The sequence below is a fragment of the Pholcus phalangioides genome, unplaced genomic scaffold (assembly GCF_987345545.1).
Source record: "Pholcus phalangioides strain wild (caught in Gottingen) unplaced genomic scaffold, Ppha-v1.0 ptg000029l_1, whole genome shotgun sequence".
Classification (NCBI taxonomy): domain Eukaryota; kingdom Metazoa; phylum Arthropoda; class Arachnida; order Araneae; family Pholcidae; genus Pholcus; species Pholcus phalangioides.
The window spans coordinates 1,521,184-1,534,428 of NW_028301619.1; the positions used below are offsets into that span (position 1 = coordinate 1,521,184).

The following is a 13,245-nucleotide window of genomic DNA, read 5'->3' on the forward strand; positions in this document are numbered from 1 at the left end:
CCAAAACTGGTTTTTAAGCCATGGTTCAGGCGCGGAGAATACAGTTTTTGAAGTGAACCTCACTGTAACCTGCGATCGGGGTTTAAACCGTGCCGGTGAATACGGCCCAAAGCCATCCAAGTCAGAGGTAGGTAATTCCCCATGAGTACTGTTATGATTATCATTAACTAACCCACATTCCTGACTAGGTGGTCTGGGAGTAAAAAACCTGACCTAAGCATATCATAAACCTCCCTCCTATTTAGATGGATCCCATCCAAACAAAGCCACACATCGGTAAATGCGGGAAGCTCCAAGAACGTGACCCCAAGTGACGAGCAAATGTCTTTCAGGCCTAAATTGAATTGGTGGATCCTACTCCTATACCCCCTACTACCCCTTGGCAGTACTGGAATCACTGCCACATCTGACCCCCCTAGCGGATAATAGTAAATTCTGGTACTCTGACAGAGACTCACTAATATTTGCTCCTTACCTGATTCGTTCCCACCCACAGAATTACCCGCAAGGGCAACTTTCGGCGATGAAAAACGTCTTGAACGTTGCTAATCTTCACCCCAGGAACACAACCAGCGCTCGAACCCTTGAAAATCCCTACACACTCTGTTCCCTAGTTCCCTAATCATAGAATCGCAGATGATTAAACCCCTATCACTTATCCCGCTCTACCGCATTCACGACCACCCATTCACCCTCTAAACTGTCATTGTTTGTGAAGATTGCTTCTTCATCAACAGGTGGCTTGACGTAAATCTTCCAGACCCCCCTTGCTATTCAGATGAATCCCATCCCAATGAAGCTCACCTATCAGTAAATGCTGGAAGCTCCAAGAACATGACCCCAAGTGAGGAGTAAATGTTCTTTGGGCCTAGTTTACATCTACAATAATTCAGAATTACATACTTTGCTTGCAGTTTATTTGGCATTAGGCCTATGTAGTTTACTACATTGAGACCCGGGGCTCCATGTGCATTCTCCACAGGCTCAACTGCCGCTCTAGGAAAACAAAAAATATAGCAAACTGGAAAAAAATAATTGCAAATATTTTTTAATAATAAAAATATAAATCGTTAACTTTGAATAAATAAAAAATAGGCCTATATATACAGGGCTCTACCATAGGAACCTTTTACTGAAAAGGGCGCAACAAATCAAAAAAAGGTTGAGAACCGCTGCATTATATAATACCCAATATACACTCATTGCCATAAAAATTTGCGCACCAAGAAATAATTGTGGGATCGAAACGAAAGTTGGCCTGAAGGTACATGTCAGGCAGATATGCAAATGATTAGAAATGCAGCATGATCGCGCATTGCGTAATGCCACTAGAGGGCGTTGAACTTCGTTCTCCTTGGAGTATAAAACAGGTAAGCAGAGCTTGCTGGAGTGTATTTAATCGTTTGCAAAGGAAATGCTGAGGTAGACATGCCGTTACGCCGCCGTCGAAGACCATATGAGCAGTTGTCAGAGTTCAATAGGGGAAGAATCATCTGGATGATGGAAGCTGGGTGGTCAGCTCGGCGAGTAGCTCGTCAACTAGGCCGTTCTGATTTTACTGTGAGGAGGTGTTGGGATCAGTGGACAGAAGAGACGTCATTTACACGGCGACCAGGTTCAGGACGCCCTCGACAGACCAGTCATCGAGAAGACCATCACATCATCCGAAACGCACGCGTAGAGCCAACTGCCTCATTGGCCGCTATCCAGACACAGGCAGCAGCTTCACTACAGGCCCCTGTGTCTTCCCGAACCATCGCAAGGCGCCTGGCTGAAGGACATCTGGTATCGCGGCGCCCATTACATGTGCTGCCAATGACACCCACCCACCAATGCCTCCGTTTGGAGTGGTGTCGAGCACGACGGGATTGGACTGCAATGGAATGGAACCAGGTCGTCTTCAGCGACGAATCGAGATTCAACTTGAGCAGTGATGACAATCGTGTTCGTGCGTGGAGGCCCCGTGGTGAACGCTTCAATCCTGCCTTCGCTTTACAGCGACACACCGCTCCCACAGCTGGTGTCATGGTATGGGGTGCCATTGCTTACGATACACGGTCACCCCTAATATTGATCCATGGCACAATGACAGCCCAGCGGTACGTCCATAACATCCTTCAGCCACATGTGTTGCCACTCATGGCAGAGCTCCCAGGAGCCATTTTTCAACAAGACAATGCTAGGCCACACACAGCAAGGATGTCACAAGACTGCCTCCGCCACATTACCACCCTTCCCTGGCCTGCTCTATCCCCAGATTTGTCACCAATCGAGCATATCTGGGATCATTTGGGACGGCAAGTTGGACACCCTACGAGGTTGGTCGAACTAGAGGCGCATTTACAGCAACTGTGGAGTGAGATGTCTCAGGACATCATATGGAACTTGTATGCCTCAATGCCCGCTCGTATCGCATTGTGCATTCGCGTTAGAGGAGGTCCAACAGAGTACTAAAACTTCTGTTCATCTGTACTTTTTTCTGCAATAAATGATCCTTTTTCTTGGATTTTCTAATCACTTACTTATATCAACGTAGTACTTACATGTGTAAAATTTCGTTTCATTTTGACGACTTCTTCTGGGTGCGCAAATTTTTATGGCAATGAGTGTGTATATATATTTCATTGTTTTTTTGTTAAAGATATGTTTCATTCCACGTCACTGATTTATGCATGGTTCTAGAATCCGTAAGCTCAGTTTAAGTGGAGGGAATGGAATTCGGGGAAGTGTTTTAGACCCATAGGCACTCTGGTGCTCGACGTGAGGTTCATGTAAAAATTCTGATTTTTAAATAGTCAGATCCCATTATAACAAATACCGTTATAGCGAGCGAAAATGTTGTTGTAATGAAAACTTTTCCAATCCTTCAAATCAATTTACATAGCAACAATGTATTGTGCAATTCCGGTATAATGAAATGCAAATCCGTTATAATAACAAGTGTCCAAAAAACAAGAGTTTATTACTCCATCTACTCTTTCAACATTTTTGAAAAAATTGGACGAAATTGCAAATTCAAAAAGTAATTATAGGATCTCCTAGGAAAAAGATCTAACTTTCGAATTAACAAGATGTGGATGCAACTGTCTTTACCTGGTTTCAGGACATTCGTTCCCGAAATGTGTCAGTTACTAGTCCGTTCCCGAAATGTGTCAGTTACCAGTCCGTTCCCGAAATGTGTCAGTTACCAGTCCATTCCCGAAATGTGCCAGTTACTGGTCCACTCATAGGAAAAAGGTTTTTGGAATTCATACATGCTTTTGGATGGGAAAACTTTAGAGCCAGTGTCGGCTGGCTGAATCGTTTCAAAGAACCGTATGGTGTGGTAGCAAAGCAGATTTGCGGGGAAGCAAATTCAGTTGATATGAAAAATGTGAATGAATGGAAAACTGGTGAAATAACGAAAGTAATAAAGTCATATGATCCTTCCAATGTATTCAACGCAGACAAAGCCAGAATCTTTTTTCAACTGTTACCTAACAAAACTTTGACATTTAAAAAAGACAAGTTCATTGGTGGCAAAAACTCCAGACAACCCTTAACAACATCTACTAGAGAAGTCTCCACATGCAGCTTGTGACATCACTGAAGTAGACCATCTCACCTATAGCCATTGTATATGCTACAAAAAGGATTCAATGGCGCAATCGTCGGCCTGTTTTATCCAACGGCTATAGGGGAGATGGCCTACTTCTGTGACGTCACAGACGTGTGGAGTAGGGTGCAACAAAAATAAAAATTTCGAAATTGCCATTGTAATAGAATTTAAAATATGCCTTTATGTGAGGAAATGCCATTCCTAATTCTTTTTCCCCAAAATTCAAACTTCTTGAGGTTTCTCATCGCCCCTGAAGTTTTATGCACGTGTAGAATTCTGTAACATGACACAGCGGAGGAGGCTTTCCTATTCCCCTGAACACGTGATTCATTCAGTGACCTCAATGTTTTTCCCTTGTTTTCAGTATTCATTTGCAATCTTACCCCTTAACTGAGAGGGTATATAGCAGTCAAAATGATGACCAGAAGCTTTTATTGTTGTGACATTTTAGGAAATCCTAAAGAGTGGGATTCTGGGGTCTCGCCCACCTATGGCGATGTTATGCTTTGTTATTTGCTAACTCAACGCAATATGAAGGCACAACAATCAAGAAATGATCCAGTTATTGCAGACATTCTTGAAATTATCGTGCCAAAGATAGAAAATATTTGGAAAGTTGCTTCAATTCCTACGGTTTCTCACCAACGGATATGCAAAATTTTCAGACTTTTACTGTAAATACAAGAATCTTCAGAAAAATTTTCATTTGCTTTTGAACTCCAAGAAGCAGTAGAGCAAGGGATATAAAGTCATAAATCCTAGACTTTTTGAAGCAAAATTTTGATACGAAGGAATTGATGGTGATCGGATGCGACGGGACTGTTACCAATACTGGTTATAAAAATGGTGTAGTCAAATTAATAGAGAAAAAAATAAGCCATCCCTTGCAATGGCTTATTTGTCTTTTTCACTTTAATAAGTTACCTCTAAGGCATCTTGTGAAGCATCTAGATCAGTGATTCCCAACGTGGGCGTTAACGCCCCCTGGGGGGCGATGGAATGTTCCAGGGGGGCGGTAGAAGCTACGGGTATAACATGGGATCCTATGGGTTAGATTGTGTTGGGGGCGATGGGAGAAAAAAAACTTCTACGTTCACCCAGAGTATTTATTGCTCTCATTACTCTCACATGAGAATCTCATTTACAAAAAACTGGGAATCAAGAGAATTCTGAAAGTTAGAAATGAAGGATTACCAGAAGCACAGAAATCCGTACATTCCATGTTCCGAAAATAAACTTTTCTGCTAAGCACTATTCGGAACCAATTGCATGGGATCAAGTGTGAGTGACTGAACCACCTGTTATAAAAAATCAGGAAATGACCCACAAAAATGATCTGAACCTGCTTTTCCATCTATACCGAATTTTCCGTATCGCGCACAAGCAGTTGAACGGTGCGTACAACTCGTAACTGAAGTATAAGGGGTGATCAAATGAAAAGGTACGAAACGACACGGTGGGTACAAATGTAGACCTTATTCAAAATATACACCATAGGCCTGAGCACAACGATCCCACTGATGAACAAGCCGCAGGATTCCTTGTTCCCAGAATTCCTGTGGCCGTGACGAGACCCAGTCCTTCACAGCGTCCTTGAGTACGTCGTCCGAGTTGAAGCGCTTCCCTTTCAGGTGTTTCTTCAGTGGACCAAACACATGGAAATCGCAGGGCGACATGTCCGGACTGTAGGGCGGATGGTCCAACGGCTCCCACTTGAACTTGGCCAGTTCCATGTGTGTAACTTTGGAGATGTGTGGACGCGTGTTATCATGGAGCAGAACCACACCCTTCATGAGCAGCCCCGGCCTTTTGTTCTTGATGGACCTGCGTAGGCGTCGGAGTGTCTCACAGTACACATCGGAGTTAATGGTTTTTCTGTGCTTGAGGAATTCCGCAAGTAGCGGACCTTGAGCGTCGAAAAAGACGGTGAGCAACACCTTGCCTGCTGACGGCACGGCTTTGAACTTTTTAGGGGGAGGTGACGACGCATGCTTCCACTGCATGCTGTCCCGCTTTGTTTCTGGCTCGTAGTGATGGCACCAGGTCTCATCACCTGTGACGATCCGCTCCATGAAAGCGGGGTCTTCCTGATACCGAAACAGATGTTGCAGTGCTAGCCCCATACGCAGTTCCTTTTGCTGGTCGGTGAGCTGCTTCGGAACCCAAGCGTCACACACCTTCCGATATCGCAACCTGTCGTGAACAATTGTCCACACAGTTCCATAGCTGACATCCACCTTCACCGCCAACATTCGCAATGTGACACGCCGATCACTTCTCACTAGGTCGTCCACCTTGTCGTGATGACAGTGTTTGCCTGGCCTGGTCTCGGGTCATCACCCACACACTCACGGCCTGCACGAAAACGGGCACTCCATTTTCTGACAGACTTGTCAGAGACACATTTCTCCCCGTAAACTGTCACCATCCGGCGATGAATAGCTGCCGGTTTCTCACCTTCCGCTGTCAGAAATCGGATAACACCTCGTTGCTCCTCAATTGTCGAATTTTGCAACACGAACGCCATCTTGTCCTCATACGGACTGCCACATCATTTGGACGCCGCTTTTGATAAGAGCCTCTGCTCTCTCCTGCGCATGCGGGCGCCCGCGCATGCTCCGATCCCAGTCAGAGACTCCAATCGCATCCCGAGATGTCTCGCTACGTTCTCCCATGGCGGAATATGCAATATTTAACTGTTACGTTTTTACGTCGTTTCGTACCTTTTCATTTGATCACCCCTTGTATCTCTTGCTGTATCAACAACCGAGAGTGGTGAAGGCTTCATTCAAGCCAGAATAAAATAAAGGAGTACTCTTCTATCGTTTGAAAAAAAGTTGACTATTTTGCAAAAGTTAAATGCAATAACAGTGGAAGCAATAGAGCCATTCTACTGACACCTATATCGTCAAACTATGTTTTTTTGTTTTTATAATTTGGAACATGGTTATAGTTTTGTCGTCGTCCCCCCCCCAAAAAAAAAGGGTTTATTTTCATCTCCCTCTATCAATCATTATATTCAGAGTGCTTGAAAATTCTCCTTTCAACTGCCATGACAGCTGCAAATATGCTTGTCAGTTATAACATACACGGAAATCTTAACTTTTGTGAGTATTTTTTTTCTCTGGGTTTATATATATATTTTTTTTCTGTTATACCCCATGTACTGAATAACTTTTAAATTAAGTGTTTTTCTTTTTAAAAATCATAAACTTTGTTTATGTTTAAAAAGATTTTTATAATGTGTACTTAGAAAAGTCTTTTTGCTCGACCTTTAGGGTCTGTGAGGAACCTCAAGATATTAAAATATTTTCCTAGATTTTGGTATAACTTCTTAAAACATTAAAATAATAGTTTGAATTCTAAGGTTTGAATACTTTGTTTGAATACTAAGGCAACATCAATTTCTAAAAAAAGTGAAAAAACACCCTTTTTCGTTCCACCCTAGTGTGGAGGCCTTTTCTCTTGTAGGTGTAGCCCTTAACTGCTTTGTTTTGCTGCAACATGAATGGAACCGAAAAAATGAAAATTTATGGTGATTGGAAAATTTGAATCCATGGTGCCTGAAGAACGTGAAATCACTGCCTTTTAATTACAAATCAAGTCGAAGGGCTTGGAGATGACTACACAAGAATTTTTAATGAGGGGCTAGTTAAGTTTTATGGGAAAATGAAGTGAAAAATAGAAAGAGATCCTGCTTCTTATCGCCAGTTGCACGCCTGGAACTCTAAAATGATATTTATCAGTGAATTTATGAATGAACCTTCCGGAACATTTGTTTGAGCATGTGTATACTTTAGAGGAATTTGTTGTTTCCTCGGCTTCCGCATGTTAAAAATCAGAAATTCCTTAATATATAGTATTAAGGAGTATTTAGAATATAGGATATGATAATATTAGAATAAGAGTACATTAGAGTATTTAGAATATGGTCAGTGTTAGCATTACGGTCAAGAAGAACGAAGCAATCATTAACATATCTGACATAAAAAGGAAAACAAATTTCACGGAAGAGTTTTGCTTCAAAATAGTGCATGTAGATGTTACTAAGTACAGGACTGAGAGGGTTTCCCATGGCAAGGCCTTCAGTCATACGATAGAATTGTTTGTTGAAAGAGAACGTACAAAATAGGGCATGTAGAAACGTTCTCTTTCAACAAACAATTCTATCGTATTACTGAAGGCCTTGCCATGGGAAACCCTCTCAGTCCTGTACTTAGTGACATCTACATGCACTATTTTGAAACAAAACTCTTCCGTGAAATTCGTTTTTTTTTTAATGTCAGATATGTTGATGATTGCTTTGTTCTTCTTGACCGTAACGCTAACACTGACCATATTCTAAATACTCTCAATTTCATTGACCCTTGCATTCAATTCACTATAGAGGAAGAAACAATTACCAAATTGCATTCCTGGACGTATTGGTCACTCGCCATGAACAAACTTTCTCTACCACTGTATTTCGCAAAAAACAATTTTTTATGCTCTGGCTTCTCTTCAACCTTCGAGCTAATCTTTCATTCATGTATTTCGCAAACCGTTTGCTGTTTCTCTACCCCCTCACAACCTCTCTGCGCATCCTCCATCACAAAAGTATGCCTCGTTCTACACATACGTGAAGCGAGCCATTAATATCTGCTCTTCGCTGATGTTACTCGATGCTGAACTGAAAATCCTTAGAGCAATGGCAGTCAATCGTGGCTACCGTAGCTCTCTCATTGATAATCTACACAGCAAACTGATTAAAAACACTTCCAAAACCAAGCCTAAACCTGAACACAAAAACTTGATCATTTTGCCTTTCTTCCCAAAAACCAGCCAACACATCGCTAAAATCCTTTGAAAATACAATTTTTCTGTGGTTTTCACCCCCGTCAATAAACTTCGTTTCTCTCAACTAAAAGATCCCATTGACACACTCAACAACTGGGGCATCTACAGCATTTCATGCCAATGCGGATTATCATATATAGGCCAAACTAAACATGCCCTAAAATACCGTTTAAATGAGCATAGAAGATATGTAAGCAACCAAGACCTTAACTGCTCATCCATAGCCCAACACTGCTGGTCCTTTGACCATAAATTTGACTTCTCTTCTGCCAAAATCATCCAAAAATGTCCCTCACCGTCTGACTTGGATTTCTTCGAATCATTCCACATCAACAAAAACACAAACCAGTTGGTCAACGACCTATCTAGCACACCACCCTTCTCAAAAATCTGGCAACAGTTTCTACAATAATTATTCTTCTCTATCAGCATCACTATCACGTTCTCGGTTGTGATTGGCTCCGCCATTTTTCTTCTTTTTTCCGTCCTCTTGCTCTTTTGTTGCCGGTTCATTTTGAATTTGACTCTCTTGTCTACAACAGCAAGTAACTCCCGCCATAAGGAGTTTTTTCAATATTTTCTTTCTTCTTTGTTTCTACTACTGATGAAGGAACTTCATATAGTTCTGAAACGCGTATAGCCGTGTTCGTTTTGGAATTTTGGGTAAACCCAAACGTCGATTACTTAATCGTATAATAGCTGTTCTGTAAAATAAATTGGTGTTGCCTGTGAAATTCCTTCATGCTTTGCCATCTCGAGTGTTTGTGAGAGACATTATCTGAAACAATATATTTGACATACATGTTTTTTATGGGCATCTTTTTTCAGCCATGCCATTAGGCATTTTGCTTGTTGTGGCCTTTGTGGTTGTATAAGTGATCTTGTACTTGTAGGCATATAAAAAAAATTATCTAACTGGGGGATAATCTCTTTTATCCTGTTTCCACTTCTGTGAATCGTTGCAAGAGGCTAGGAAAAAATTAAAAAAAAAAAACATTGCAAGGGTCAAAGGGAATTTTTAATATGGGGTATATATTCATGGCCTCTCCCCTCCACATGTGAGGCTGACAGGGCTCCAGCCCATGGAGTTAAGGGCTAGGACGATTCTTATCATTTTTTGTTTTATCACACTATAAGTTCTCTATAAAAGGACCTGTAAAAATCTTGCCTGTGAGCTGCCAAAGATCCCAGCCTTAGGACCCTACTGCTGGGATGGGGACATGGGTATATCACTATTTGGTAATTATTTTTTTACATCGTCAGACCCAATATGTTGCTATTTGCTAGGGTTAGTCAATTGGAACACCTTAAACATCTGTTTTATTGCCAGGAAGGATGATGTGGATGACATATTGCTATTTTGACATACTCAAACACTTAGAAATTTTCAAATTTTTAACCCTTTTTATACTACCCTGTTGCAGGAAAACAAACATTCATGCAAAAAAAAAAAAAATTGAAAATTCATCACTTTATCTTTCAAGTTTTTATGTGTATTTTTAACGTCACTTCGGGGGTAGGGGCAATGTGAAAATTTTTATTTTAAAGGGTGCAATGCAGCTGAATAAGTTTGGGAAAAACTGCTATAGGCTATTAAAATAGTGCTGTGATTTTTTTTTATTTCATTTAAATTAAAAAAAGTTTTGAGTGTATTGTGCTATGTGATTATGCTGTCTGAGGGGAGACACTCTCCCACCTGTCCTACCTTTTCTAGTTTTTTTGAGTGGGAGCCCTGCAGTTGTACAATAAGAATAACCAAGCAATAAATTTCTTATTCCTTATACAAAATAAAAAAACTAACATAATATGTGCTGCTCCACCAAATGAGGCATAAGCTCTGAAATTATGTTATAGAAAACAGAGCAGTACTATAAAAAAACATCACCTATTATATTTCATATATATATTAGTATAGTGTGAGTTCTATGCAAAATAAAAATGGTTTTTATTTCAAGACAAATACAGTAGGCGTACATGGTAGTCAGACAATTGCTGAATTGCTGTTGGCCTTGACTAGTTGAAAGCGTCTAAATTTTTAAATGAAGTATTTCTTATACATTTCATGCTCATTAACTGAATATTTACTTGCAAGTTAAATTATTATCTGCTCATAACTTTGATTATTTGCAGGTTAAGACCACTAGGATAATTTTTTTATTGTCTTCTAATATGAAGAGAATGGTTTTGTGCAAGGCTTGACAAATAAAAAATAATTTAGATGCCATTTTTTAAGAACCAACATTAGTTTGTTCTCAAGAAAAACCAACTTAAAATATTTTTTTCAACTTGATCGTTATTTTATATTTCCCCCTTCCTATACTAAATGATACACTGTCAATAAATCAGAAAATGTTGTGCCATTCATACTCCAATTCAGCAATCACAGAAAGAAAATTTTAGGTGCCAATACAGATTTTCTAGTCATCCTGGCCACCTGGGATTTTTCAAGCCCCAATTATGTGGCATATCAATTTTTTCTGTTTTCTCATCAAAATTTGTCTTAATGATAATTTCATTAAATGAATTTCTTTAAAAAAAACCACCAGGTTATTTCTGATTGATCTGATTATTTCTGATACTTAATTGTAAACTTATTTTGGGGTTACTTTTGTATAAAGCAATTTGAAAACTTTTTTGTAGGTGCCAGTGATGATCTAGCCAGCTGTGCAGTTATGTTAGAAACTCTTTTGGCTCTATCATCAAGTTCTGAACCTCTCCATTATCCTGTGATATTCTTATTCAATGGTGCAGAGGAAAATATACTTCAGGTAGTTTGGTTTCAAACATTTCTTTAAGTGATAACTTTTATGCTAAAAAAAAAAATTAGCATTTTATTAAATTTCACTACTTTATGCTACTTCTGTCTTTTTAGTGGTTGTTTGCAGAGAGAGGGAGACTAATCTTCTAAATTCTAAAATGCCCAATTAAATTTGGAGGCAATATCAAGGGGGGCAGTTAGGTTGGTGTTGGAAGTTATAAGAGAAGAGGTTCCGGCTGATTTAGGATGGAAGGAATTCCAGAATGTGCTGGGTTTGTTTTTAAAATAAGTAGACGAGGAGTTAGTTAAGTAATTGTTTTTTTGGTGAAAAATGAGATTTTTGAGGTTATATACAACACACACACAAAGTTAATACTGAGATCTTGTTTCTGAGAGATTGGGAGTCATTGAGCTTGAGTTTAGAGTCATTACAGCGATTTTCTTTTCATATGGGTAATATCCTGGTTGATCCATGATGGATTGAAGACACATTTTGAAGAGGTGTTTTTTGGTAGGAACAGTGACTTCATATTTTTTGATAACAGCTTCAATTTTACTTCAGAAAAGATGAACATCATTGGAGGAGGATGATGAGGCAAAATCAGGAAAGTGTCTATGAATTATATTTTGAATGAGGGGATAATTGGCCTTGTTAAAATTGAGTTTTGAAGTGAGTTTGAAGGAAGAGAGATGGTATGATGGAGGGAAGAAATTAAAAAAAAATTGTGGTTGAAACAGTCATCAAAAAATGGAGAAATCAGCACCAGGGATTTTATTGGAAACAGCTATTAGGTCTAAAGTAGTGGTTGAATATTCTAGTAGTTTCTGAAAGGATGTGGGTTCGAACCCTACCATTGTCACAGTGGTGGTCAGCTAAAGTTGGTTTTCTGTGGTTCCCAACTTCAAGGCGCAAATGCGAGCTGATCTCCCTGTTAAAAAGTCTTGCCACAGAGAGCAACAGGCCTACAATGGTACAAATTTTCAGTCATCACACTTCACTTCTGAAATATAGTCGAATCCTGTTATAACGAACTCTAAGAGACCAGAGAAATCACTTCATTATAAAGAAATTCCGGGTTTTTTATTGTCCTATATAAACTTATCTGGGTGATTAGAAAGGTGTTCATTAAAACGAGATTTTTGCTATAACAGTATTTGTTAAAATGGGATTTGACTGTAGATGGCAGCTCTGAAATATCAGACATAACACTGAATACACACTCAGACTGTTAGGTACACGTACTCACACTTCTGGCACAACTCACTAGGTAGTAAATTGCCCATGGTGATTGACCAGAGTTGTGCTCAGTGTGGAAGAAAGGAATTAGTTTCTAAAATGGTTTAGACAAGGTTAAATTTAAGAAAAATGTCCAGAGCTCTATTAATGTTAATATTGTGGTTGTCTGAGAAGGACTGCATATTGTGCTAGTCTGTTCCAGGAAGATTCCATTTCACCTGCTAAAATTAAAAGATGAGAATTAAAGAATTTATCCAGAATTATTTTAAGTTGTATGAAACACTGAAGGTCCATGGCAGTGATTATGTAAAGAGAAAAAAATTACAATAGGAGTGCAGTTGGAGTAATACCAAAGTTTAACTTTCAAAACAATATCGCTGAATCTTGGGAAGCCCTCCAAATTGCCCGCGTACAGTATTGGTAAAAAAAACAGAAACCATGTTTTGGTTTTTACCAGGTTTTTTGGTTTAAACTGATTTTTTTTTTTTTTGGTTTTAATAACATTTACATTAAAAACAATAAAATTTCTGAAAAAATCATTCAAACTTTTAATAATTAATTAAAATAAAATGAATATTAATCTAATTAACACAATTCCCATATTAACTAATCTATAAATATTTCTTATATTTTAATAAAAACAAGCTTTTGCAATTTAATTATTTTATAGCTTAACTAAAGGAAATATTTTGTCATTGAGAATTCTCTCTCAATGTTATTAACCATATAATAAAGATGTTTTCCCTAGTTACTCTTTCAATATGCTTAATTAGGACTATTTTTCAAAAACTATGAACACACTGTAATTGGTTAATT

At 39.2% G+C, this 13,245-nt stretch overlaps 1 protein-coding gene and 1 pseudogene across 3 annotated transcripts in view; both read left to right on the top strand.

Moving 5' to 3' along the window:
• LOC149067563 (endoplasmic reticulum metallopeptidase 1-like) overlaps positions 1-13,245 on the top strand; it is a 226,376-nt gene that overhangs the window by 6,313 nt on the left and 206,818 nt on the right. For all 3 annotated transcript variants that reach the window (XR_016195341.1, XM_089252576.1, XM_089252577.1), the window contains exon 2: positions 11,075-11,202. Coding sequence is in view for 2 of the 3 variants with exons in the window: in XM_089252576.1 (XP_089108702.1) it covers positions 11,075-11,202 (128 nt within the window). In the remaining variant the exon portion in view is untranslated. The remainder of the gene's footprint in view (positions 1-11,074; positions 11,203-13,245) is intronic.
• LOC149067564 (uncharacterized) lies at positions 7,778-8,888 on the top strand (annotated as a pseudogene).